The 24,221-nt window shown below is 42.7% G+C and overlaps 1 protein-coding gene across 1 annotated transcript in view; it reads left to right on the top strand.

The window, feature by feature from the left end:
* INO80 (INO80 complex ATPase subunit) overlaps positions 1 to 24,221 on the top strand; it is a 155,142-nt gene that overhangs the window by 111,399 nt on the left and 19,522 nt on the right. Inside the window, exons 27-34 of the mRNA XM_077260847.1 lie at positions 2,758 to 2,885; positions 5,776 to 5,870; positions 6,700 to 6,772; positions 7,216 to 7,374; positions 7,555 to 7,657; positions 16,455 to 16,543; positions 17,576 to 17,731; positions 19,538 to 19,697. Coding sequence (XP_077116962.1) covers positions 2,758 to 2,885; positions 5,776 to 5,870; positions 6,700 to 6,772; positions 7,216 to 7,374; positions 7,555 to 7,657; positions 16,455 to 16,543; positions 17,576 to 17,731; positions 19,538 to 19,697 — 963 coding nt within the window. The remainder of the gene's footprint in view (positions 1 to 2,757; positions 2,886 to 5,775; positions 5,871 to 6,699; positions 6,773 to 7,215; positions 7,375 to 7,554; positions 7,658 to 16,454; positions 16,544 to 17,575; positions 17,732 to 19,537; positions 19,698 to 24,221) is intronic.

Genomic DNA, 24,221 nt, shown 5'->3' with positions numbered 1-24,221 from the left:
TATAAAATAAATATACGGTACCTCTACATGTCTGTCATAGAAAACCCCCTAAAATCCTACTACAGTGCGGCTGACAACACTATATTCTTTTTGTTTTATGACAACAGGGCTCCCCGTCTTGTACAAAGCATCTTCTAGCTCCAGCATCTTGAGTGCAGGCACAGCATCTTCTAGCTCCAGTATCTTGAGTGCAGGCATAGTATGTTCTGGTGTCCATCATCGTGGGTGCAGGCATAGTATCTTCTAGTCTCCAGTATCGTGAGTGCAGGCATAGTATCTTCTGGTGTCCATCATCGTGGGTGCAGGCATAGTATCTTATAGTCTCCAGTATCGTGAGTGCCGGCATAGTATCTTCTGGTGTCCATCATCGTGGGTGCAGGCATAGTATCTTATAGTCTCCAGTATCGTGGGTTCAGCTATTGAATCTTCTGGTCTCCAGTATCGTGGGTGCAGGCATAGTATCTTCTAGTCTCCAGCATCGTGAGTGCAGCCATAGTATCTTCTGGTGTCCATCATCGTGGGTGCAGGCATAGTATCTTCTAGTCTCCAGTATCGTTGGTGCAGCAATAGTATCTTCTGGTCTCCAGTATCGTGGGTTCAGCTATTGCATCTTCTGGTGTCCAACATCGTGGGTGCAGGAATAGTATCTTCTAGTCTCCAGCATCGCTAGTGCAGGCATAGTATATTCTGGTGTCCATCATCGTGGGTGCAGCCATAGTATATTCTGGTGTCCATCATCGTGGGTGCAGGCATAGTATCTTCTAGTCTCCAGCATCGTGAGTGCAGGCATAGTATATTCTGGTGTTCATCATCATGGATGCAGCAATAGTATATTCTGATGTCCATCATTGTGGGTGCAGGCATAGTATCTTCTAGTCTCCAGTATCGTGAGTGCAGGCATAGTATCTTCTGGTGTCCAACATCATGGGTGTAGCCATAGTATCTTCTGGTGTCCAACAGCGAGGGTGTAGGCGTAGTATCTTTTGGTGTCCAACATAGTGGGTGTAGGCATAGTATCTTCTGGTGTCCAACATCGTGGATGCAGGCATAGTATCTTCCGGTGTCCATCATCGTGGGTGCAGCCATAGTATCTTCTGGTTTCCAACATTGTGGGTGTAGGCATAGTATCTTCAGTGGCCATCATCGTGGGTGCAGCCATAGTATCTTCTGGTGTCCCAACATCGTGGGTGCAGGCATAGTATCTTCTGGTGTCCATCATCGTGGGTGTAGGCATAGTATCTACTGGTGTCCATCATCGTGGGTGTAGGCATGGTATCTTCTGGTGTCCAACATTGTGGGTGCAGCCATAATATCTTCTGGTGTCCATCATTGTGGGTACATCCACACCAAACCAGCCCACATATAATTTTGCCACCCTCAAACCTCAAAAAACAGATTGCGATATGCATCATGGAATAATTTTCCCCATGAGGGATTGTCTTGTGCTATTCACCTCTGAATTAGGAGCTGAGCAATGCTAATGCTGTTGTGTCTGCATGTACCTGGAGGGATGTGTTCAATTCTATACATAATGTGTAGCCATTATTGACAATCCAGGAAGAAATACTTACAACTATGTTAGAAACACAACGATAACTGTCTACATGTGATACCTGTAATACCGACCAAATAAAGGGGCGTCCATTACTGACTTGACTATCAGTAAAGGTGGACCCTAACCGCGTCACTAAACCTTTATTTGGCCAAAATGAAAGTACATCATACTTGTTTAGTTGGTGGTGCTCGTGTCTATTGAAGGTTTCCCATATGAAATCAAAGATTGAGAGACCAACGCTGACAGTTGGAGAAATTTTGAAGGTTATTCCACGAGTAGCATCGAATATAACATCAGTGACGTGTTTCGGCTCTAACTGCGCCTTTTTCAGACATAATGCTAGAGCCGAAATGTGTCATTGATGTCATATTTGATGCTTCTGATGGAATAAACCTTTCAAACTTCTTTTACTATGTGAGTTGTCTGTCTTTCTACCATGATTAAACCTATATGGACTCTTTGCTGTCTATTATTAGAATGACCATACATAATACAAATATTAATGCAGAACTACTGAATCCTGAGTGCGCCTTCATTCGGATTCCTTCACACACAGTTTGCTGTGAGCCTGCTTGCACTCGACTCCTCTATACCTCCTCTTGGACCTTGATGACTCCCAGGAGCCACCACTGAAAGGTTAACTTCTAGGCACATTGAAAATACAAAATATTTATACATGCAACCTGCTATTGGTCTACTAGTGAGTAATAGTAGTAACAAATAAATCATGTTAAAAACATTCCTTCCTGTTTTCTTGAGTAGAATTGTACATCCCGAGGGTGAGTAAAAAAAAAAAGAAACATTTTATGGTTACTCGTTAGAGGAGAGTGTGGGGGCCTGCAGTACTGAGGAGAAGAAGGGTGCTGCTAGTAATAGTAGCTTTAGTAAATCAGAAAAGCACCGCACATTCAGCTATAAGAAGCTGGATGCCCAGATGTGCAGAAAGGGATGAAGAAGAAACTTTATATTGGGCTATTAATAATAGTTATGCAGATACTATGCTTTGTGAAAATATCGTAATTGGGCGGCATAACCCTTTCATAGTTGAAATAATATTGTAGCAGCACATAACACTGTGCAGGGATGTAGCTTGGAACTCTTACTTTGTTCCATGTGATTGAGCCTTACAGTCCTGTAATATGAAGCATTAGTACATACTGTATATTACTGTGGCCATTGCCTTCACATTGTGTTCATTGCAGATAAGGAGAGTCTCATTACTGACAGTGGAAAGCTGTACGCACTGGATCTGCTGCTTACCCGTCTCAAGTCACAAGGACACAGAGTCCTTATTTACTCTCAGATGACCCGGATGATAGATTTGCTGGAGGTAATCTACCGTCTTGGAGAAATCCTATATATAGAATGAGACTTTTGCAATGATAGCCGGTTGTATATTTACTATGATTTCCCTGTAGAGAGAAATGTGTGTGTGTGTGTATTTATGTATGTATGTATATGTACGGTATATATATATATATATATATACACACACACACACACACACACACACACACACACACACACACACACACACACACACACACACACATACACATACATACATACATACATACATACATACATACATACACACACTATGTGCAGGATTATTAGGCAAGTTGTATTTTGATCACATGATACTTTTTATACATCTTGTCCTACTCCAAGCTGTTCAGAGTTGAGAGCCAACTACCAATGAAGTAACTCAGGTGATGTGCATCTCTGTAATGAGGAGGGGTGTTGTCTAATGACATCAACACCCTATATAAGGTGTGCTTAATTATTAGGCAACTTCCTTTCCTTTGGCGTAATGGGACAGAAGAGAGATTTGACGGGCTCTGAAAAGTCCAAAATTGTGAGATGTCTTGCAGAGGGATGCAGCAGTCTTGAAATTGCCAAACTTTTGAAGCGTGATCTCCAAACAATCAAGCGTTTCATGGCAAATAGCCAACAGGGTCGCAAGAAGCGTGTTGGGCAAAAAAGGCGCAAAATAACTGCCCATGAATTTAGGAAGATCAAGCGTGAAGCTGCCAAGATGCCATTTGCCACCAGTTTTGCCATATTTCAGAGCTGCAATGTCACTGGAGTAACAAAAAGCACAAGGTGTGTGATACTCAGGGACATGGCCAAGGTAATGAAGGCTGAAAAACGACCACCTTTGAACAAGAAATATAAGATAAAACGTCAAGACTGGGCCAAGAAATATCTTAAGACTGACTTTTCAGTGGTTTTATTCACTGATGAAATGAGACGTACTCTTGATGGGTCAGGTGGATGAGCCAGAGGCTGGATCAGTAAAGGGCAGAGAGAGCTCCACTCCGACTCAGACGCCAGCAAGGTGGAGGTGGGGTACTGGTATGGGCTGGTATCATCAAAGATGAACTTGTGGGACCTTTTCGGGTTGAGGATGGAGTGAAGCTCAACTCCCAGACCTACTGCCAGTTTCTGGAAGACAATTTCTTCAAGCAGTGGTACAGGAAGAAGTCGGTATCGTTCAAGAAAAACATAATTTTCATGCAGGACAATGCTCCATTACATGCCTCCAACTACTCCACAGCGTGGCTGGCCTGTAAAGGTCTCAAAGAAGAACAAATAATGACATGGCCCCCTTGTTCACCTGATCTGAACCCCATAGAGAACCTGTGGTCCCTCATAAAACATGAGATCTACAGGGAGGGAAAACAGTCCACCTCTCGGAACAGTGTCTGGGAGGCTGTGGTGGCTGCTGGACGCAATGTTGGTCGTAAACAGATCAAGGAACTGACAGAATCTATGGATGTAAGGCTGCTGAGTGTCATCATAAAGAAAGGTGGCTATATTGGTCACTAATTTTTTTGGGTTTTGTTTATACATGTCAGAAATGTTTATTTCTATATTTTGTGCAGTTATATTGGTTTACCTGGTGAAAATAAACAAGTGAGATGGGAATATATTTGGTTTTTGTTAAGTTACCTAATAATTCTGCACAGTAATAGTAAGGCCTCTTTCACACTTCAGTCTTTTGGCGTCAGTTTGAATCCGCCGTTTTCATCAAATAACGGATCCGCCATTTTTTTTGGGCGGATCCGCTATTTTCCCATAGACTTGCATTAGCGACGGATTGTGGCGGATGGTCGTCCATTCCATCCGCCATGTGACGGATCCATCGAAATTTGGCGGACGTCATCTAGACATTGACGGACATTATAACGTTTTTTGTCTGCACCGAAATGGCGTTTCGCGACGTATCCGTCGCGTCCGCCATTCCATAGAATGGGCGCCTATGGGCGACGGATCCGTCGCGACTGTCATATGGCGGATCCGTCGCCCCAATCCGCTTTTTCAATTGAGCATGCTCCAAAAAGTAGATACTTTTCCCAGACAACCCCTAAGTAACGGATCCGTCAAAAAAACGGATCCGTTAGAACCGTTTTCTCAACAATTGTGACGGATCCGTCGATCCGTCACTATGTCGGAGCAGACTGACGCCAAACAACTGAAGTGTGAATGAAGCCTTACCTGCACAAACAGATATCCTCCTAAGATAGCCAAATCTAAAAAAAAAAACCCACTCCAACTTCCAAAAATATTAAGCTTTGATATTTATGAGTCTTTTGGGTTGATTGAGAACATAGTTGTTGATCAATAATAAAAATAATCCTCTAAAATACAACTTGCCTAATAATTCTGCACACAGTGTATATAGGTAGAAAAGGAGCAACAGTACCAGAAAAAATACCTTAAGGGTGTATGTGCACACTTCAGGATTTCTTGCAGAAATTTTCCTGACAAAAACCGGACATTTCTGCCAGAAATCCGCATGCGTTTTTTTGCGTTTTTGACTCGTTTTTTGTGTGTTTTTTTTACGTTTTTTCCCAATGCATAGAATAGCGGGAAAAACGCAGAAAATCAGCAAAATTAATGAACATGCTGCTTTTTTTACCGCAATGCGTTTTTTTCGCGGAAAAAAACGCATCATGTGCACAAAACATGCAGAATGCATTCTAAGTGATAGGATGCATAATGTATGCGTTTTTAATGAGTTTTTATAGCGTTTTTATCGTAAAAAACCTGAACGTGTGCACATAGCCTAAAGCGTGCACGCTTCCCTGACCAGCATTCCAATGGTCTTTCTCATTGCACAGTTTCCCTTTTCCAGCATAGATCTGTATTTTGCAGGTATCAGAATGTGAGTTTCGATGCAGCTGCTGTAACGTAAACATATTCTCTCGTTGTAGGAATATATGGTATATAGAAAGCACACGTACATGCGATTAGACGGGTCTTCCAAGATTTCTGAGAGACGAGACATGGTGGCTGACTTTCAGAGCAGGTAAAAGAAATGGTCATGGCCAGATGTATGTTGGGAAATATTTAGCATACATTTCACATTGATGTTAAAGGGAATCTGAGAGAAGCATGAAGAAGGGGCTGAGCCCCTGATTCCAACGATGAGTCACTTACTGGGCTATTTCCTGTCATTTTGATACAATCACAGTTTTCTCTGCAGCAAATACTCAGACTGCTGAGCTGTGTTTAACCCCACCCCCACTGATTAGCAGCTTTCTGTAAATATTCAGTATACTCATAGAGCTGCCAATCAGTGGTAGGGGCGGGGTTACACTGAACAGGAGTACTAGGAGGCAGCAAACACCTAGTCCTGTAGTGATAATCTCCTGATAAAACACTGATTTTATGAAAACAGCAACATGCAGCTCAGTAAGTGATACATTGGTGGAATAGGGGTCTCTGCCCCTACAGTTATGCTGCAGTTAGATGAGGTAACAAAAATCTGATGACAAATTTTCTTTAAAGTCCTTTTCCGGGACTCCTATATTTGTGACATGCTCACAGGACCAATAGGCCATCAATATGAGATGATAGGGGTCTGACGCCCAGTTCCTCCAACAGATCAGCCGGATGTCAATAATGTGTGGAGCTCCACCTGAGCGGGAAATAAACTGCAGCACTCAGCAGGGGCCACAGAACAATGTACAGAGCCGCAGGGGCCACACCAGACATTGCTTACATTAACTTATGGATTCAAGTCAGTCTGATTTTAGGCAGATAGTTTTACATTTTTTAGGTTTTTTCCCCTTATCCCCTAGATTCATGTTATTCAAAAAAATGAAAGTTCTCCCCTGATTTTGTTTCCCAATTAGGACTGACATATTTGTGTTCCTGCTGAGTACTAGAGCCGGGGGCCTGGGTATTAATCTCACTGCTGCTGATACGGTAAGGCTCTGGAAACCTCAGTCTGTGATAAAGCTTCTGCCTGCAAGTCCTGTGTGGAAGGCAACATTTTGCCTGGAGCAGTTTATTTAAAAATGTAGTCCCCGTGTCCGCCATTGAGTTTCTGCCGCTGCTCCCAGTGTCTGATATTGGCTGAGCTCAGCGGCTCTAAGCGGGGTGTACCGCCGACACAGGGAGAGCCGGTGAGCTCAGTGCCCATAACATGCACAAATTTGGATTTTTCGAAAAGAGAGCACCCCTTTGAACCCTAACTATTTGCAGACCGCTGTATCAATGTACAGGTGTTGTTTGCTACCGCCACATGTGCACAAGCGTTATTTCCACTCCACACTTGTGTATACGACCCACTAACCATTCCCATTGCAAAAACTCACTACTACCCTAATACTGGACATTTTTCTTCCCTTTCTATTATTCTCGTTCAGGTGATTTTCTACGATAGCGACTGGAACCCGACTGTGGACCAACAGGCCATGGACCGAGCCCACCGTCTTGGTCAGACCAAGCAAGTCACTGTTTACAGATTGATATGCAAAGGCACCATTGAAGAACGTATACTTCAGAGGGCAAAGGAGAAAAGCGAGGTACAGCACATTGGGTGTCCTTTTCTTTAGACTCGTCCATCAACATGTGATCCACAAGGCGCGCACGTCCCCTTATGGTCCATAGGAGTACATGTTGGGTTTTATGCTATGTCCTAGGCTTTTTATTTCACTTATTGGTTTGTTGCACACTCAGGATTCATGTTTCGTCTTCTCTAACAGATCCAGCGAGTTGTGATCTCTGGAGGAAATTTTAAACCAGACACTCTGAAACCAAAGGAAGTAGTCAGCCTGCTTTTGGATGATGAGGAATTGGAAAAGAAATGTAAGCTATTGGATCATTTTTATTTTAAACTATTGCAAGAGCCATTTCCGCACTCATTCCTTATACTAAAACATCCATTATACTTAGAATGATCACTATTTTAATTTTACTTATTTTCTCCATATATGAATGGTACATGTTTAACTAAGGAATTAAGTAGTGTACCATATATATATATATATATATATATATATATATATATATATATATATATATACATGCTGGTTGTCCATTAATCAGCCCTATTCAATGGAGCTCGTGTTTTGCTTGTGCCGTCCTATTACTTCTTCATGAGTATATATATATATATATATATATATATATATATATATATATATACACACTAGCACACTACAAAATTCCTTAATTTCACATGTACTATTCATATATGTGGGTGCAAATGTATGTATGTATATATATATATATATATATATATATATATATATATACATACACTCACCGGCCACTTTATTAGGTACACCATGCTAGTAACGGGTTGGACCCCCTTTTGCCTTCAGAACTGCCTCAATTCTTCGTGGCATAGATTCAACAAGGTGCTGGAAGCATTCCTCAGAGATTTTGGTCCATATTGACATGATGGCATCACACAGTTGCCGCAGATTTGTCGGCTGCACATCCCAAAGATGCTCCATACAAGGCAGGATGGATCCATGCTTTCATGTTGTTTACGCCAAATTCTGACCCTACCATCCGAATGTCGCAGCAGAAATCGAGACTCATCAGACCAAGCAACGTTTTTCCAATCTTCTACTGTCCAATTTCGATGAGCTTGTGCAAATTGTAGCCTCAGTTTCCTGTTCTTAGCTGAAAGGAGTGGTACCCGGTGTGGTCTTCTGCTGCTGTAGCCCATCTGCCTCAAAGTTCGACGCACTGTGCGTTCAGAGATGCTCTTAGGCCTACCTTGGTTGTAACGGGTGGCGATTTGAGTCACTGTTGCCTTTCTATCAGCTCGAACCAGTCTGCCCATTCTCCTCTGACCTCTGGCATCAACAAGGCATTTCCGCCCACAGAACTGCCGCTCACTGGATTTTTTTTCTTTTTCGGACCATTCTCTGTAAACCCTAGAGATGGTTGTGCGTGAAAATCCCAGTAGATCAGCAGTTTCTGAAATACTCAGACCAGCCCTTCTGGCACCAACAACCATGCCACGTTCAAAGGCACTCAAATCACCTTTCTTCCCCATACTGATGCTCGGTTTGAACTGCAGGAGATTGTCTTGACTATGTCTACATGCCTAAATGCACTGAGTTGCCGCCATGTGATTGGCTGATTAGAAATTAAGTGTTAACAAGAAGTTGGACAGGTGTACCTAATAAAGTGGCCGGTGAGTGTATATATATATATATATATATATATATATATATAGGAAAACCGCACAAAAAAACTCAAAAAAAGTGGACTTTATTGCCCAAACGGCGTGGCAATGTTTCGGATATAGTATCCTTTCTCAAGCAGTGAATACATAGGAGTGACAAGTTTTTATAAGAAACACATACATTTCTCATTACTACAATCATTAAGAACAATAAGAAAAATTAATAAAAAGTGCATAAGTGACAAGTGATACATAAAGTGCATCAGTGCATGTTCGGAAAATCCTTTAAGATTTATTATTCACACGGACAAATCATTATAAATAGTATGTTATAATTGCAAAGATTCCCTAAATAATCAATTGAATAAATTTCCAAAACCAGGTGTCTCATCCCATGAAACAGAATTAGATCAAACTTACAATAACATATTCCTCGTGCATGTTAGACCTTCGGCGTCCTAGCGTGTCTACTGCGTATGTCCATTACGTTTGTGCCCAGGACCCACAATGCTCAGGCATGCAGTTGCGCAGGGCGCCATATTAACGAAGGTATTTTGTAATTACATGCCCACTGCACGTATCCATGACGCTTATTTCTAAACCCACAGTGTTTAGATATACGATTGCGCAAAGCAGTTCCCGGAAACACAGCGCCATATTAACTATGGTATTCCCAGTATGTCCATATAAGAAGGAACCAAACAGTAAATGAATAATAAAGCCTTATTGAAGACTCCAATTTTTTAATTTTTTCTATATGAGGGCAATATGAAATATCCTTAATCAAAGAACGCAACAAAACTCTCTTATGTGACATGTTTAAATGTGCCGCCGAGATACAGGGTCAGGCCATAAGCCCATTATAGTGACACTAGGTCTGGGAAGACCCTCCCCAATTAAGTGGGGCCTCCCATTCCCATGCACGGACGTAGAGATCACAGGAGGCGGGTAAGCCCCCATGTTTCTCCAAGCCACTGTGTGTGACACATTAAGACCACAGATCTATGGCACCATAAACCAATTTTCTTCTAGTGCATATATAAGCAAATGCACAAGAGTTTGAAGTTGCTAATAGAATTTTATTTTAATCTTTTACCATTTCATTGCTATCAAGAAAGAAGAAACAAACATTTCAGTTCCATCAGTTTCGACATACATCATTAATAAACATAAAAAAATGAAAAAATAATCCAAACAAAAAAATATTGTTTGTTTCATAGGATGGGACACCTGAAAGAAAAAAGAAAAAAACGTTATTTTCAATCCAAATGGATTCTCATATAAAAACAAATAGTATATAATCAGGAGAAGAATATATACACTGTATATTAAATAAGCTGATTTAATTTAAAGTCTACATTCAAACCGTGTGGTTTGAGAGTGTTCAATTTCACTATCCATTCTAATTCCCTCTTTTTCAATAATCGCACACGATCCCCTCCCCTCCTTTGAATAGGTATCATATCTATTATACGAAAATGTAATTTTTCTCGGTGTGTGATTTTTCCACAAAATGTTTAGAGACTGGTAAATCCATGTGTTTTTTCCTTATGGTATGTCGGTGTTGGTTGATTCTTGTCTTAAAATCACAGGTAGTCTCACCAACATACCATAAGGAACACGGACATTGTAGTAAATATATCACAAATTCTGAGTCACACATCAAAAAGTGGTGTATCCTGTATTCCTCATTTGTCACAGGGTGAGTGAAACTTGAGTCCTTTAGCATCAAACAACAATTGACACAAGATAAACATGGAAAACAGCCCTTTCTGTCATAACCGGTAAGTGTTGGTTGACTAGATTTTTTAAAAGATCCAATATCCGATCTTATCAGGGTTGAAGCGATAGTACGATTACGTTTGTAAGAAAAAATTGGCGGTTTAGAAAATTCTCCCACTTGTGGCAAACATTTATGTAACATCCCCCAATGTCTTGATATAATGTCAGCGATTTTTCCACTTTCCTCACAAAAAGCTGTCACAAAAGGGATACAATTAAGTTCCTTTGTTTTTGATTTTTTATGGAACAAATTTTCTCTCTTCAGTCAATCAACTTTATTTTTTTGAATTTTCAATAAATTTTGCGGATAACCCCTATTTGAAATTTTTTATCATCATTTCCATGGAGTTCTTTAGTGAATTTTCATCACTTTCAACTCTTTTAATTCGCAAGAGTTGACTGTAAGGGATAGATTCTTTTGTTTTCCTCGGATGTTGACTACTAAAGAGCAACAGATCATTTCTATCTGTGGATTTAGTATACAACTGAGTAGTCAACTTATATCCAAAGGAAAAGGGAGGTACCACACAAAAAGATATAAAATTCAGATTACTTTATTGAGAATAGTTAAAACCAAGAGAAATTTTTTTTTAAACAAAACATATTAGAACAAGGGTGTAGGAACAAGGCAGAGTGGCCCCACAGCAGTCCACATAAAGGTTAAATAACCAAGCATATGCATACAGAGATAATTAAGTTGTGTTAAATATATGGTAAAACTCTATGCAACAGCAGGCTCAGGATTTGTAATAGTATATATTGCTGAAGATAATTCTATGTAGATAGATATCATGGCTCATGGAAATATATGTAGATATGTCCCATAGAGGTTATATTGCACGTATATATATGCTAAAAAAATACATAACCTTATCATAAGGTAAGTAGAAGACTAGTAAAGTGTCAGTGCATGCACAGGGTTAACCATAAAGCCTGTGAACAATAATAAAGGGACAGAGCAAGAGTAATGAAAGTAAGAGCACTCGATATCATATAACTACCTGCTGGCAAGAGGACTGCGGTGTGGGAATGAACCCCGACGCGCGTTTCGCAACGTAGCTTCTTCCTGGGGGTAGTGGTAATACGGGGGGCACGGTGCAAACCTTTTATATGCGGCGGTTGTTCTAATATGTTTTTGTTTAAAAAAATGTTTCTCTTGGTTTTAACTATTCTCAATAAAGTAATCTGAATTTTATATCTTTTTGTGTGGTACCTCCCTTTTCCTTTGGATATATGTGATTATGGTGGTACACCATATATATTTATCGGTCAAATTTATCTTGGTAAACTGAGTAGTCAACTTATTAGACTCAATCTTCACATTAACATCCAAAAATTGTATGTCAGTGTTTGAGTACACAAGAGTAAATTTGATAGTGTCATCAATTGTATTTAGATAATTGTGAAAATCCAAAAGTAAATCCTCTGTACCAGTCCAAATGAGGAAGACATCGTCTATGTATCTCCACCACGCGGCCACATAGCCGAAGTGGTGGGACACATAGACAAAGTCCTCCTCAAGGACACTCATAACTTCATTTGCATACGCGGGCGCCAGGTTCGCGCCCATGGCGGTCCCGCATAATTGCAAATAAAAATTGTCTCCAAATAAAAAATAATTTCTAGTTAGTACCAACCTCAAAAGTTGCACAATGAATTCCCTGGCTTCTAAGGAATAACATGTAGTTAACAATTTTCTATTAATTGCACTAAGCCCTCGATTGTGATCAATTGATGTATATAGTGATGTGACATCAAAAGATGCCAACATCACTTCTCCCATAAGACTAATTCCATTTACCGTACTTTCTCAAGAAAGTCAAAATAAAATTCTATTAGCAACTTCAAACTCTTGTGCATTTGCTTATATATGCACTAGAAGAAAATTGGTTTATGGTGCCATAGATCTGTGGTCTTAATGTGTCACACACAGTGGCTTGGAGAAACATGGGGGCTTACCCACCTCCTGTGATCTCTACGTCCGTGCATGGGAATGGGAGGCCCCATTTAACTGGGGAGGGTCTTCCCAGACCTAGTGTCACTATAATGGGCTTATGTCCTGACCCTGTATCTCGGCGGCACATTTAAACATGTCACATAAGAGAGTTTTGTTGCGTTCTTTGATTAAGGATATTTCATATTGCCCTCATATAGAAAAAATTGGAGTCTTCAATAAGGCTTTATTATTCATTTACTGTTTGGTTCCTTCTTATATGGACATACTGGGAATACCATAGTTAATATGGCGCTGTGTTTCCGGGAACTGCTTTGCACAATCGTATATCTAAACACTGTGGGTTTAGACATAAGCGTCATGGATACGTGCAGTGGGCATGTAATTACAAAATACCTTCGTTAATATGGCGCCCTGCGCAACTGCATGCCTGAGCATTGTGGGTCCTGGGCACAAACGTAATGGACATACGCAGTAGACACGCTAGGACGCCGAAGGTCTAGCATGCACGAGGAATATGTTATTGTAAGTTTGATCTAATTCTGTTTCATGGGATGAGACACCTGGTTTTGGAAATTTATTCAACTGATTATTTAGGGAATCTTTGCAATTATAACATACTATTTATAATGATTTGTCCGTGTGAATAATAAATCTTAAAGGATTTTCCGAACATGCACTGATGCACTTTATGTATCACTTGTCACTTAGGCACTTTTTATTAATTTTTCTTATTGTTCTTAATGATTGTAGTAATGAGAAATGTATGTGTTTCTTATAAAAACTTGTCACTCCTATGTATTCACTGCTTGAGAAAGGATACTATATCCGAAACGTTGCCACGCCGTTTGTGTAATAAAGTCCACTTTTTGTTTTAGGTTTTTTGTGCTGTTTTCCTTTTTTATTTCTATTTTGAAAGCCATTTGAATATTGGTTATGGAAACTTTGCACGTCATCAAGGTAGTGTCTGATGCTGTTCCAATTTTTTTTCTCTCTCTCCCTATATATGTATGTATATATATATATATATATATATATATATATATATATATATATATATATATATATATATATATATATATATATATATATATACATATAGTATGTCTGAGAAATCTGCTCCCTTCTCCTACTTTTCAAATTTCTCAATTCACAAGTAAAATTTGTCTTCAGTGAAGACAGATTTTTCCACTACAGAAATAAGAGATGACAGTTGGCGCTCATAAAGTTCTGTGGAAAACTGTAACTATCATTCCAGGAGAGCTTGTCTGCCTTTCCACTCCTTGTCTGTTTTTCCACTGTCCTGGTTCCATCGAATTTTACAAGCACTAACTGTCCTCTCTAATGATGAGCGAATATACTCGTTGCTCGGGTTGTCCCCAGCAAGCTCAGGTGGTCTCCGAGTATTTGTGACTACTCGGAGATTTAGTTTTCCTTGCCGCAGCTGGATGATTTGCGGCTACTAGCCTGCTTGATTACATGTGGGGATTCCCTAACAATCAGGCAACCCCCACATGTACTCAGGCTGGTTAGCTGCGGCAAGGAAAACTAAATCTCCCAGCGGTCATAAATGCTCGGAGACCACCCGAGCATGCGCGGGAAAACCTGAGCAACGAGTACACTCGCTCATCACTAGTCCTCTCCTATCCCAGTAATAGGAAAATCTGTATCAGAAGCAGATTTCTCTGATAAGATATATTACAAAGTTTCTTATTTTCATGTGTACTATTGATTGATGAGATAAAAATTAAAGTGACGGTAACTCTTTTAAGAATTTTTACCCTTAATTGACTCTTATCACTCTATCTCAGGATGGGTGATAAATGTCTGATTTCTGGGATTCTCACGACTGAGTAATAAAGTATACTGTTGGTTATCTTAGAGGCTAATTACTGTTTGATAGCAGTAATATGACTGCATATTAGGGAAGACTTCTGGGTATATAGTCATCTCCATTCTCTTCCATAGAAATGCAAGGCGTTCTGGAATTAACCATAACATGGCACACATCTAGATCACAACATAGACTCTGTTCATGTTTCCTTTTTTGTAACAGACAAATGTAATAAGTGATACATTGCATCAGATAAGCACAAAGATGCAGGGGAATCCCGTTCACTATTATGGGGTTTGTCTGGGTTCTGTTTTTCAGAACGAAAGAAAAAGTTCTGTATGATTTCAACCATTACTGGCCTGTGTCAAAAATGTAATAGTTCATATATTGCATGTGCCTGGGTGAATAATAAGCATTGTATTAAAAGATGTAGCCAGGACTTTTTCATAGTTTTATGTTCATAGTAAAAAAATAATAGGCAAGTAGTTGCTATATGCCTGTTGTGTCCGCCACTGATCTCTGCCGGCACAGAGTGGTCACAGACTGCTGCTAACGAATATTCAGCTGCTTCCGCTGATATCACATCGACAGAGCATTGGTTTCTCTTCCTCTCCGCCCTGTTGACAGGACGTGACCGCCGACATCATGCTGACAGCGGCTCTCTGCTGCACAATTGGAGGGGCCAGCTGTCAATCAGCATGATGTCGATTGTCACGTCCTGTCAAGAGAAGCCAATGCTTTGTCTAACAACTACCTGCTTATAGGTTCTTAGACCCATAATAAAAGAAAAAGGGGGCTTTGGAGCTCAGTAAAACATTTTTATTTTTTAATGTTTCATCCCTGTTGCAGCGATATAAACTTGTGAAGTTTGGATTTAATTTAAACTTAGACCCAAGGGGGCATGAATAGAAATTCTTCACTGGAGGTATTTATCTTTCCCTTACATGATGCTGACCAAACATAAGCCGGAGCTGTTATCGGGGGAACGCACTGCTCTTCTCTGCTCTCTGATTTCACTGCCGGTATCTACTGTGATTACCAGCGGGAGAGGGGAGTAAAGCAGAGCTGTGTATCATTTCATACACTTCTTGCTGCTCTCATTTCTCTGCAGTCCGTGTGGGGGAGAGTGAGGTTAACAGACCTGACAGTGCTGTGAGAGGAGAGCTGCTACTCCCCTCCCTAGCCTCTAATCACAGTAGGTTTCAGCAGAGAGATCAGTGAGGAGAACAGGGCTATGTGTCATTACATGTCTCTCGGGGTGTGTTATTTTTACTCCCTTCTTTTTATGTTTTCTCTGTGTTTTGTGTGGCTTTCTTCTGTTTTTTTTTTTTTGCAATTTCAACGCACTTGCAATTTTTACTGTCATTCAAAAGTACAACTCGTCCTAGAAAAACACAAGCCCTCATATGGTTATTTGGACGGAAAAATAAAAAAAATAAAAAAAATCTTATAGCTCTTGAAAGAAAGGGAGGAATAAAATGGAAAATAGTATGGTCATGAATGGGTTAATTAACAGATTGTGATTTAAAACAAAGCAACAACCTTGCCAAACAATAGAAAAAAATATATTTAACACAAAGGCCTGACTTAAACAGTAGGTGATTTTCTGATTGCAGCTTCCCTGTAACGCCAGTATAATTATGTTATTGGCCGTAATCTGATGTCGACTTCCCCCGTTTGTGGCCCTCGTGTTTCGATGCGCTCGAAGAATAAATGCTATTGCTAGAAATCATTTGTCTTGGATACTTGTTATATTTTGCGCTGCATGCACACAAATACTTTGAGCGCTAAAATAGCCCTCAAAAAGGGGGGTGAACAGGTCTTTAGGCACTTTCTAAAAGCTTATGAAACATTTGTAACATTTCTTGTCTTATTACATATTTTTTTGCAGTACGCCAGAGGCAAGAGGAGAAAAGACAGCAAGAAGAGACCAACAAAGTGAAAGAGCGCAAGAGAAAAAGGGAAAAATATGCAGAAAAGGTGATTTCCTCTCTAAATTTTGTATTTTTCCATGTACAAGCTATTTAAAGGCAACCTGTCACCAGTTTTTGGTATCCCAACAAAGGCCACCACCTTTTTCTGCTGTTGTTATGCATTTGGGATACTAAAAAAATGGTGACTGGTTCCCTTTAAATGGTTATTCCCAAAATAACATAGTGGTCTTATAATAATAATTTACCACCTAGATATTTTTTTACAAATTTCTGCCACTATAACTCTGTTTTGGATCTGCCTGATTTTGCATACACCACCTTCCAACAGATGCCCCTTCAGTTTCCATTGTCCTGATTATGCGCACTGCTGTCTCAGTTGGCCTCCACCTCTGACATTAAGTGTATTCTACCTTTCAAACACACCCCGTGCTTCTGTACAGTGCCCTGCGTGGCCTGTTTTACCTTCTGCCATAGCTGCCTAGCTGTCTGCGTGTTGTAACATCATTGCTATGTTAGCTGGTTTTCAGCAGAGCACAACTGTCCTGCGCTCCTCCACAGCAGAGCTTGTAATAAGCTAGTGTAGATTCGTAGAACATAGGGTAGTAATGTGTAACTGCGGGGCCGGAGCTTTGCGAGTCTCCTTACTTCCTGGCATTTCTGTCATTTCTTTTGATTAGCCAGGCCCGGCACGATGTTTTGTGTGGGTCACGCCACAATGAGGATGTTGTGCCAGCCCGGCTAAGCAGAAGAAGAGCCAGGAAGTAAGGAGATTTGGAGACCTCCCTGCCAGCGGTCACAGATTACTGACCATCAATGCTCCCTTTGTACTGAGCAGTGCAGAGCTGAGCTGTGTTTGATGCCTGCTGCAGACTCGTCAGTGATGTGAAACTGCAAATCTATTGATACACATGCCTGAAGCATTGTCAAAGTGTAAACCTTTTATATAAAAAATAGCCTTATTTGCTCATCAAATGTAACCATTGATTGTTTTTTAGGGTTTTCTTGCCTCTTTCGTTTTTTTTTTTTTTACTTATCGTTTATTACTGCCCATTTTTTATTCATTTTCTTGTCATTGCAGAAGAAGAAAGAAGACGAGATTGATGGGAAGAAGAAAAGAGATGCCATTAACTTGGTTATTCCATTTGTGCCCTCAGCTGATAACTCAAACCTGTCTGCAGATGGAGACGACTCCTTCATCAGCATGGACTCCGCCATGCCCAGTCCGTTCAGTGAGGTGAGTGCGGAACCAAGAATGAGCTCATTACCAAAAATATTCGCTTCTTTTATGCCGGTCAAATCTGCAGTGTATGTAGGGAGATATTTCTCTATATCTAAATGGTGAAGAAAATCAGAACTTAGAAAATTAAGACTGTGCACTCAACCTCTCCTGGCGCACCGCTTACTCAGCCCCACCCAGATTTGAGCTACTCCAACCAATCACGGCACTCAGCGGCTCTGCTGTCCCTCCGCTACTGCCTGCTCCACCAATGACTGCAGAGGGGGCGGAGCAGGAATCAAATTTTCAATTTTGTTCAGAATAACCTTTGTGCCGACCTCCAAAGGAGATTTAATCAAATTAATCTGCTCAACCGCACCGCCCTAATTCCTACAATAGATCACAGTCATGTGCAGCTTGTGAGAAAGCTGGGTTACACTGACTGTCAGAGTGAGCACAGCGGTGACCCAGCTTTCCCACAAGCTGCACAGCAGCAGGTGACTGGCCAGTGACTGACATGATAACCAGAATACAAAGTAGTGGGAAAGATGGGTGACGGAGGATGTTTCACAGTGAGCACAGCTGGAACCCAGCTTTCCCACTGCACAAACACTAAGGTGAAAACCAGAAGGGGAGACATGCACTGCTGGTCTGGGAAACCGAGTTACAGATGCACAGCTTTTATAGACAGATCCAGGCAAGATATTATGTGCTGTGTGGGGAGCAGCATCAAGCTTTTAAATGGAATGTGTCATCCCCAAAAAATCTAAAGTATCAATGTTTCACTTATTTTATATACTAATTATATAAGATATGGTATAAAATATCAATAACAATAATAATGATACAAGTTTTGCTATTTTCAACTTTGAAACACTAGGGGGAGCAACTGCTGAAACTTCCCATAAAATCTAGTGTACTGTTAGCTTGCATAACAGCTGCCATAAATGTGGACGGGGCCTGGTGTGGACGGGGCCTGGTGTGGACGGGGCCTGGTGTGGACGGGGCCTGGTGTGGACGGGGCCTGGTGTGGACGGGGCCTGGTGTGGGCGGGGCCTGGTGTGGGCGGGGCCTGGTGTGGGCGGGGCCTGGTGTGGGTGGGGCCTGGTGTGGGCGGGGCCTGGTGTGGGTGGGGCCTGGTGTGGACGGGGCCTGGTGTGGACGGGGCCTGGTGTGGGCGGGGCCTGGTGTGGACGGGGCCTGGTGTGGGCGGGGCCTGGTGTGGACGGGGCCTGGTGTGGGCCGGGCCTGGTGTGGGCGGGGCCTGGTGTGGGCGAGGTCTGCTGGGTCTGATTCCACTTCACTTTTTGCAAAAGAGGGAGAGGATAGCGTTTAGGATCACAGTGTATGGCCATATTGTTGGTGACTGCAATGTGATTACCCAGTTCAGCAGGCAGAATTAGACATGATAGGATTAAATACATGGACTGGATCATACAGGATGGGATTAGATACACAGACTGAATTACACATGATAGGATTAGATACACAGCTCAGCTTACAATTGCTGTGCTCTGTGCAGAGGCCAGGGGGACGCTCTCCGTACACAGGCAGGCACAGTGTATCACCTAGTGGCCATAACTTAATTTTTTTTACACAGAAAATACAATATATTTTTATCTGAAGGCATGTTACAGATTGGACCGCGCCTACATTGGCATCTACCAGCATAAGAGTGCTGAAATGACATTGACACTCAGCATAGAAACCTGATTTAAACCATAGAAGATTAATGAAGAGCCGGTGTCGTCCTTGTAACTGGTGAAGTGTGACGCCGTGGCGGGCTATTCCTGAGGAGTCCTTGTATTGTTATGTTTTCTGTAGATTTCCATCAGCAGTGAACTCCACACTGGATCTATCGCGCTGGATGAGAGCAGCAATGACATGTTGGTGATAGTAGATGATCCTTCCTCTTCAGCCCAGCAGTCCCGGGGAACAAACTCTCCGGCATCCATCACCGGCTCCGCATCAGACACGCTTAATGGTCTGTACACTTTGCCATCACACCGCTTGATCTAATAGTCATGTCTGCTGCTTTCTGAAAATGTTGCATTTTGGCTAATGAAAGGTTTTGCAATTTTTCACTACATTTACTGTATTAGTTTACACCAGTTTCAGGATCTCTGCTGGCAGTGCTGTAGTACACAGCCAGCATCTGCCTGTAAGTGCATCAACAGGAGCGCACTCCGATTACTGCAATGTAACCACTTAGGCCGGCGTCACACTCAGCGTATGAAAATACGGTCCGCTTTTTACGGCTGTAATACGCAGAAATGTTCCCAAAATAGTGATCCGTATGTCATCCGTAGGCAGGGTGTGGCAGCGTATTTTGCGCATGGCATCCTCCGTATGTAATCCGTATGGCATCCGTACTGCGAGATTTTCTTGCAGGCTTGCAAAACCGACATCTAATGGATTTATGGGCTCAAATGTTCGTTAAAACATATATAAATATATATATGTGTATATATATATATATATATATATATATATATGTGTATATATATATATATATATATATATATATATATATATATATATATATATATATATATATATATAAATGTCATTGAGACACACACATATACATATATATATATATATATATATATATATATATATATATATATATATACACTTTATTTATATTTAATTCAGCGCGAGATATTATACAAGCCGGTAATTCAATTGCCGACTTTTTCTTTCTCCTTCACAAACCCCACATGATATGAGACATGGTTTACATACAGTAAACCATCTCATATCCCTTTTTCTCTGATCGCCCATGACGGCACCACGGAGAGAGGGGATCCGCCCACCAAGGACAGGAAACCTACGGATAAAAAAGGCGGTACCACTCTCCTGCATCAGTTGGTTTCCTGTCCTTGATGGGAGACCTACGGACTTACCAGTTCGACGTTGGAATTCCGGGGCCATCCAATCCGATTCAAGGCAGCTGGGGTCCCTCTGCCTCGGCTAGGGTGGTGATCCGAAGCGCCACCGCTGGGAGCCAGGGGCGACAGGGTGTGCGGGGGAGGTGACAAGGAGTCGCGGTCACCTCCCCAGGTAAGATGCAGCAGCAGCAACAATCCAGGGGGGTCCCTCTGTGGTTGCGGGAGGTGCAGCGCGACCCTCCCTGAACAAGCATGAGTCTGCACGCTGCACCGCCATCGGGCGTGCAGAGGAACGTGCTACAAGGGCTGCATAGGACCGGGGGCGCCGGTCAGCAGCGCCATAAATGCTTCCCGGGCGCCATCTTGAAAGTCGGCGCATGCCCGAGATCCAGCTGGTCTCGCAGGAGCTCGAGCGGCGCGGTCTGCGCAGGCGCTGAGGGGCGCCGCTCGGGCGCTGGGCGCGCGCCGCTCATGCGGCGCGGTCTGCGCAGGCGCTGAAGGGCGACGCTCGAGCGCCGGGCGCGGTCTGCGCAGGCGCTGACGGGGCACCGCTCGGGTGCTAGGAGCAATCTGCGCAGGCGCCGGCGGTGAGCGCCGAGCTAATAGGCGGCGTTCGGCGCTCCTCCCCGTGGACTGCGCAGAAGCGGCGGGGGAGTTTAAATATAGGAATCCACATCCTCCCAGTGGCTCTGCTGTAATAAGCAAAAGAGCCTCATGAGTAGTAGTGCCGCAGCGTCAGCTCAGCATACGCAGACCAGCAGCAGTATGAGCGACCCGACATCACCTCAGCCCGAGTCACCTCCACCTGTAGCATCGCCGCCGCAGCAGCAGCAGCAGCAAAAAAGGCGACAGCAGAAAGGGCATCAGGAAGGCCCCAGCACAGTAAGGAGTCCAGTACGGCATCGGGGAAGAAGCCAGAGGCAGACAATCCCCAACCGGTATTTATGGGTCCTGGAGGTGGTAAGTGGATCTTCGTGAATGTCAGAGACAGTAAGATTGTTATTTGTCTCTTATAGGGGAGGAAAAGCGTATGTAAAACTAAGCACAAAAGTTGCGCCATCTGTAGAGAGGATCTTCCACCTACATGGGATAAGAGACTATGCAATACTTGCATTCAGCAAACTTTATCCGAAAACCTTCCTGGGTTTGCAACAGACCTTAAGAGCCTGATTAAAGAACAAGTAGAGGACACCTTCAGATCACTAAAAAGTGGAAAAAAAAGGAGAAAAACCAGACTCAGGTCCCCAGCTCCCGTCTCAAAATCAGGAAGTGATAGTGAGAATTCAGTGTCCTTCAACTCCTCCACCTCATCTTCATCATCTACTTCGTCCTCGGGGGGACATAACTGTTTCCCTCTAGAGGATACTGATGGCCTCATAAAAGCCGTGAGAAGTACCATGGGTCTGGTAGACTCCCACCCTAAAAAATTGGTGCAAGACATAATGTTTGGGGGCCTGGAACAAAAAAAGAGAAGAGCTTTCCCTCTTAACGAAGCAATAGCAGCCTTAATTAAGAAGGAATGGAAGAAGCCTATGAAAAAGACTCTTCTAACGCCTAAAAGAAAATACCCCTTTGAGGAGGAATCCTGCTCCTTTTGGGAGAAGGCCCCCAAATTAGATGTAGCAATCGCTAAGGCCTCAAAAAAAATTTCCCTCCCGTTCGAAGACATGGGGGTCCTAAAAGACCCCATGGACAAAAAGGCAGACGCCTTTCTCAAAGGTACCTGGGAGGCAGCGGGAGGAGGCCTGAAGCCGGCGGTAGCGGCAGCATGTACTTCACGCTCCCTGATGATTTGGCTGAACCAACTAGAGGGCCAATTAAAGGGGAAAACTTCCCGGGACTCAATGCTAGACACACTACCTGTAATGAGAGGGGCCGCGGATTTCCTAGCTGATGCCTCGGCCGACTCTATCAGGCTATCCGCCAGAGCAGCAGGGTTTGCTAATGCGGCCAGGCGCGCCCTCTGGCTTAAGAATTGGCCAGGTGACCTACAGACGAAAACAAAACTGTGCACTATCCCCTGTGAAGGAGAATTTCTGTTCGGTTCCACCCTGGATGACATCTTGGAAAAAGCGGGAGACAAGAAAAAATCCTTCCCTCCTCTGGGTCTCCCCTCTTATAGGAAGCCCTTTCGGAACAAGAGGTTTTTCCGTAAGAACACGGGGAGAAACCAGGGGAAATGGGAAGATAAAAAGAACAAAAATAAGGGGTTTATCTTTAATAAAAACCTCAATGACAACAAAAAACCTTCACAATGAAGGTTCGCCCCAGGTGGGGGGAAGGTTATCTCTCTTTCTCCCAGCCTGGGAAAAGATTACCTCAAGTCGATGGATACTAAACATCATAGAGTCGGGACTGAGATTAACATTCAAGAGGTACCCCCGTCCCTCTTTCAAGATAACACCCACAAGAACCTCGGCAGAGGAGCAGTTGACGTTAGAAAACGAGGTTGTCGGGTTAGTAAAAAAAGGAGTACTCCTGGAAGTCCCCCCTCAGGAAAGAGGGCAAGGGTACTATTCCCCTCTTTTCCTGAGGAAGAAGCCAGATGGTTCCTTCAGGACCATTATCAATTTAAAGAACCTAAACAACTACCTAGAGGTTCAAGCATTCAAGATGGAAACAGTAAAATCATCTATCAAGATGCTATTTCCTCAATGCTTCATGGTGGTCCTGGACCTAAAGGACGCATATTATCACGTCCCAATACACAAGGACCACCAAAAATTCCTCAGACTGGCAGTCCACATCCAGGGAGTCCTAAGTCACTTCCAGTTCTCAGCTCTACCCTTTGGCTTAGCAATCGCCCCGAGAGTTTTCACAAAGTTGGTGGCGGAGGTAATGGCGCACCTCAGGGAAGAAAATACCCTGATCGTACCATATCTGGACGACTTCCTGGTGATAGGCTCCTCCCCGCAACATTGCAAGAGCCAACTAGACCTAGTGATTCATTCTCTAAAAAATCTAGGTTGGCTAATAAACCTAGAGAAATCCAGACTGGTGCCTTCTCAGGTTCAGGAGTACCTAGGTCTCACTCTAGACTCCAAACAAATGGAATGTCGGCTCCCAGAGAGCAAAATACAAAAAATAAAAAGTTTAGCGTTAAGAGTACAATCTCTCCCCTCCATAACACTCCGTCAGGGCATGTCCCTATTAGGCTCTATGACCTCTTGCATCCCGGCGGTCCAGTGGGCCCAACTACATTCAAGAGATCTCCAATGGCAACTACTGTCAGAGCAAAACCTTCTAGGAGAACATTTAGACGAGCGGTTAACATTGTCTCCTCGCACCAATCACTCCCTGACTTGGTGGACATTGCAGAAAAATCTTTCCCAGGGAGTCCCATGGGTAATTCCGATCTCGAAGGTCCTAACTACGGACGCAAGCCCCTCAGGGTGGGGGGCTCATCTGGGCGACCTAGTAGCCCAGGGCATTTGGTCTCCGTCCCTTGCAAACAATTCCTCCAATATGAAGGAACTCCTGGCAGTGAAATTTGCCCTTCAGGAATTTCTGGGAGTCCTTCAATCTCACCATGTAAGGGTGATGTCGGACAATCAAGTAGTAGTATCCTACCTAAATCATCAAGGGGGTACCCGTTCCAAAAATCTAATGGAAGT

The sequence above is a fragment of the Ranitomeya variabilis genome, chromosome 1, assembly GCF_051348905.1.
Source record: "Ranitomeya variabilis isolate aRanVar5 chromosome 1, aRanVar5.hap1, whole genome shotgun sequence".
NCBI classification, from domain to species: Eukaryota; Metazoa; Chordata; class Amphibia; order Anura; family Dendrobatidae; genus Ranitomeya; species Ranitomeya variabilis.
This window is presented reverse-complemented; position numbering and strand designations above follow the sequence as displayed.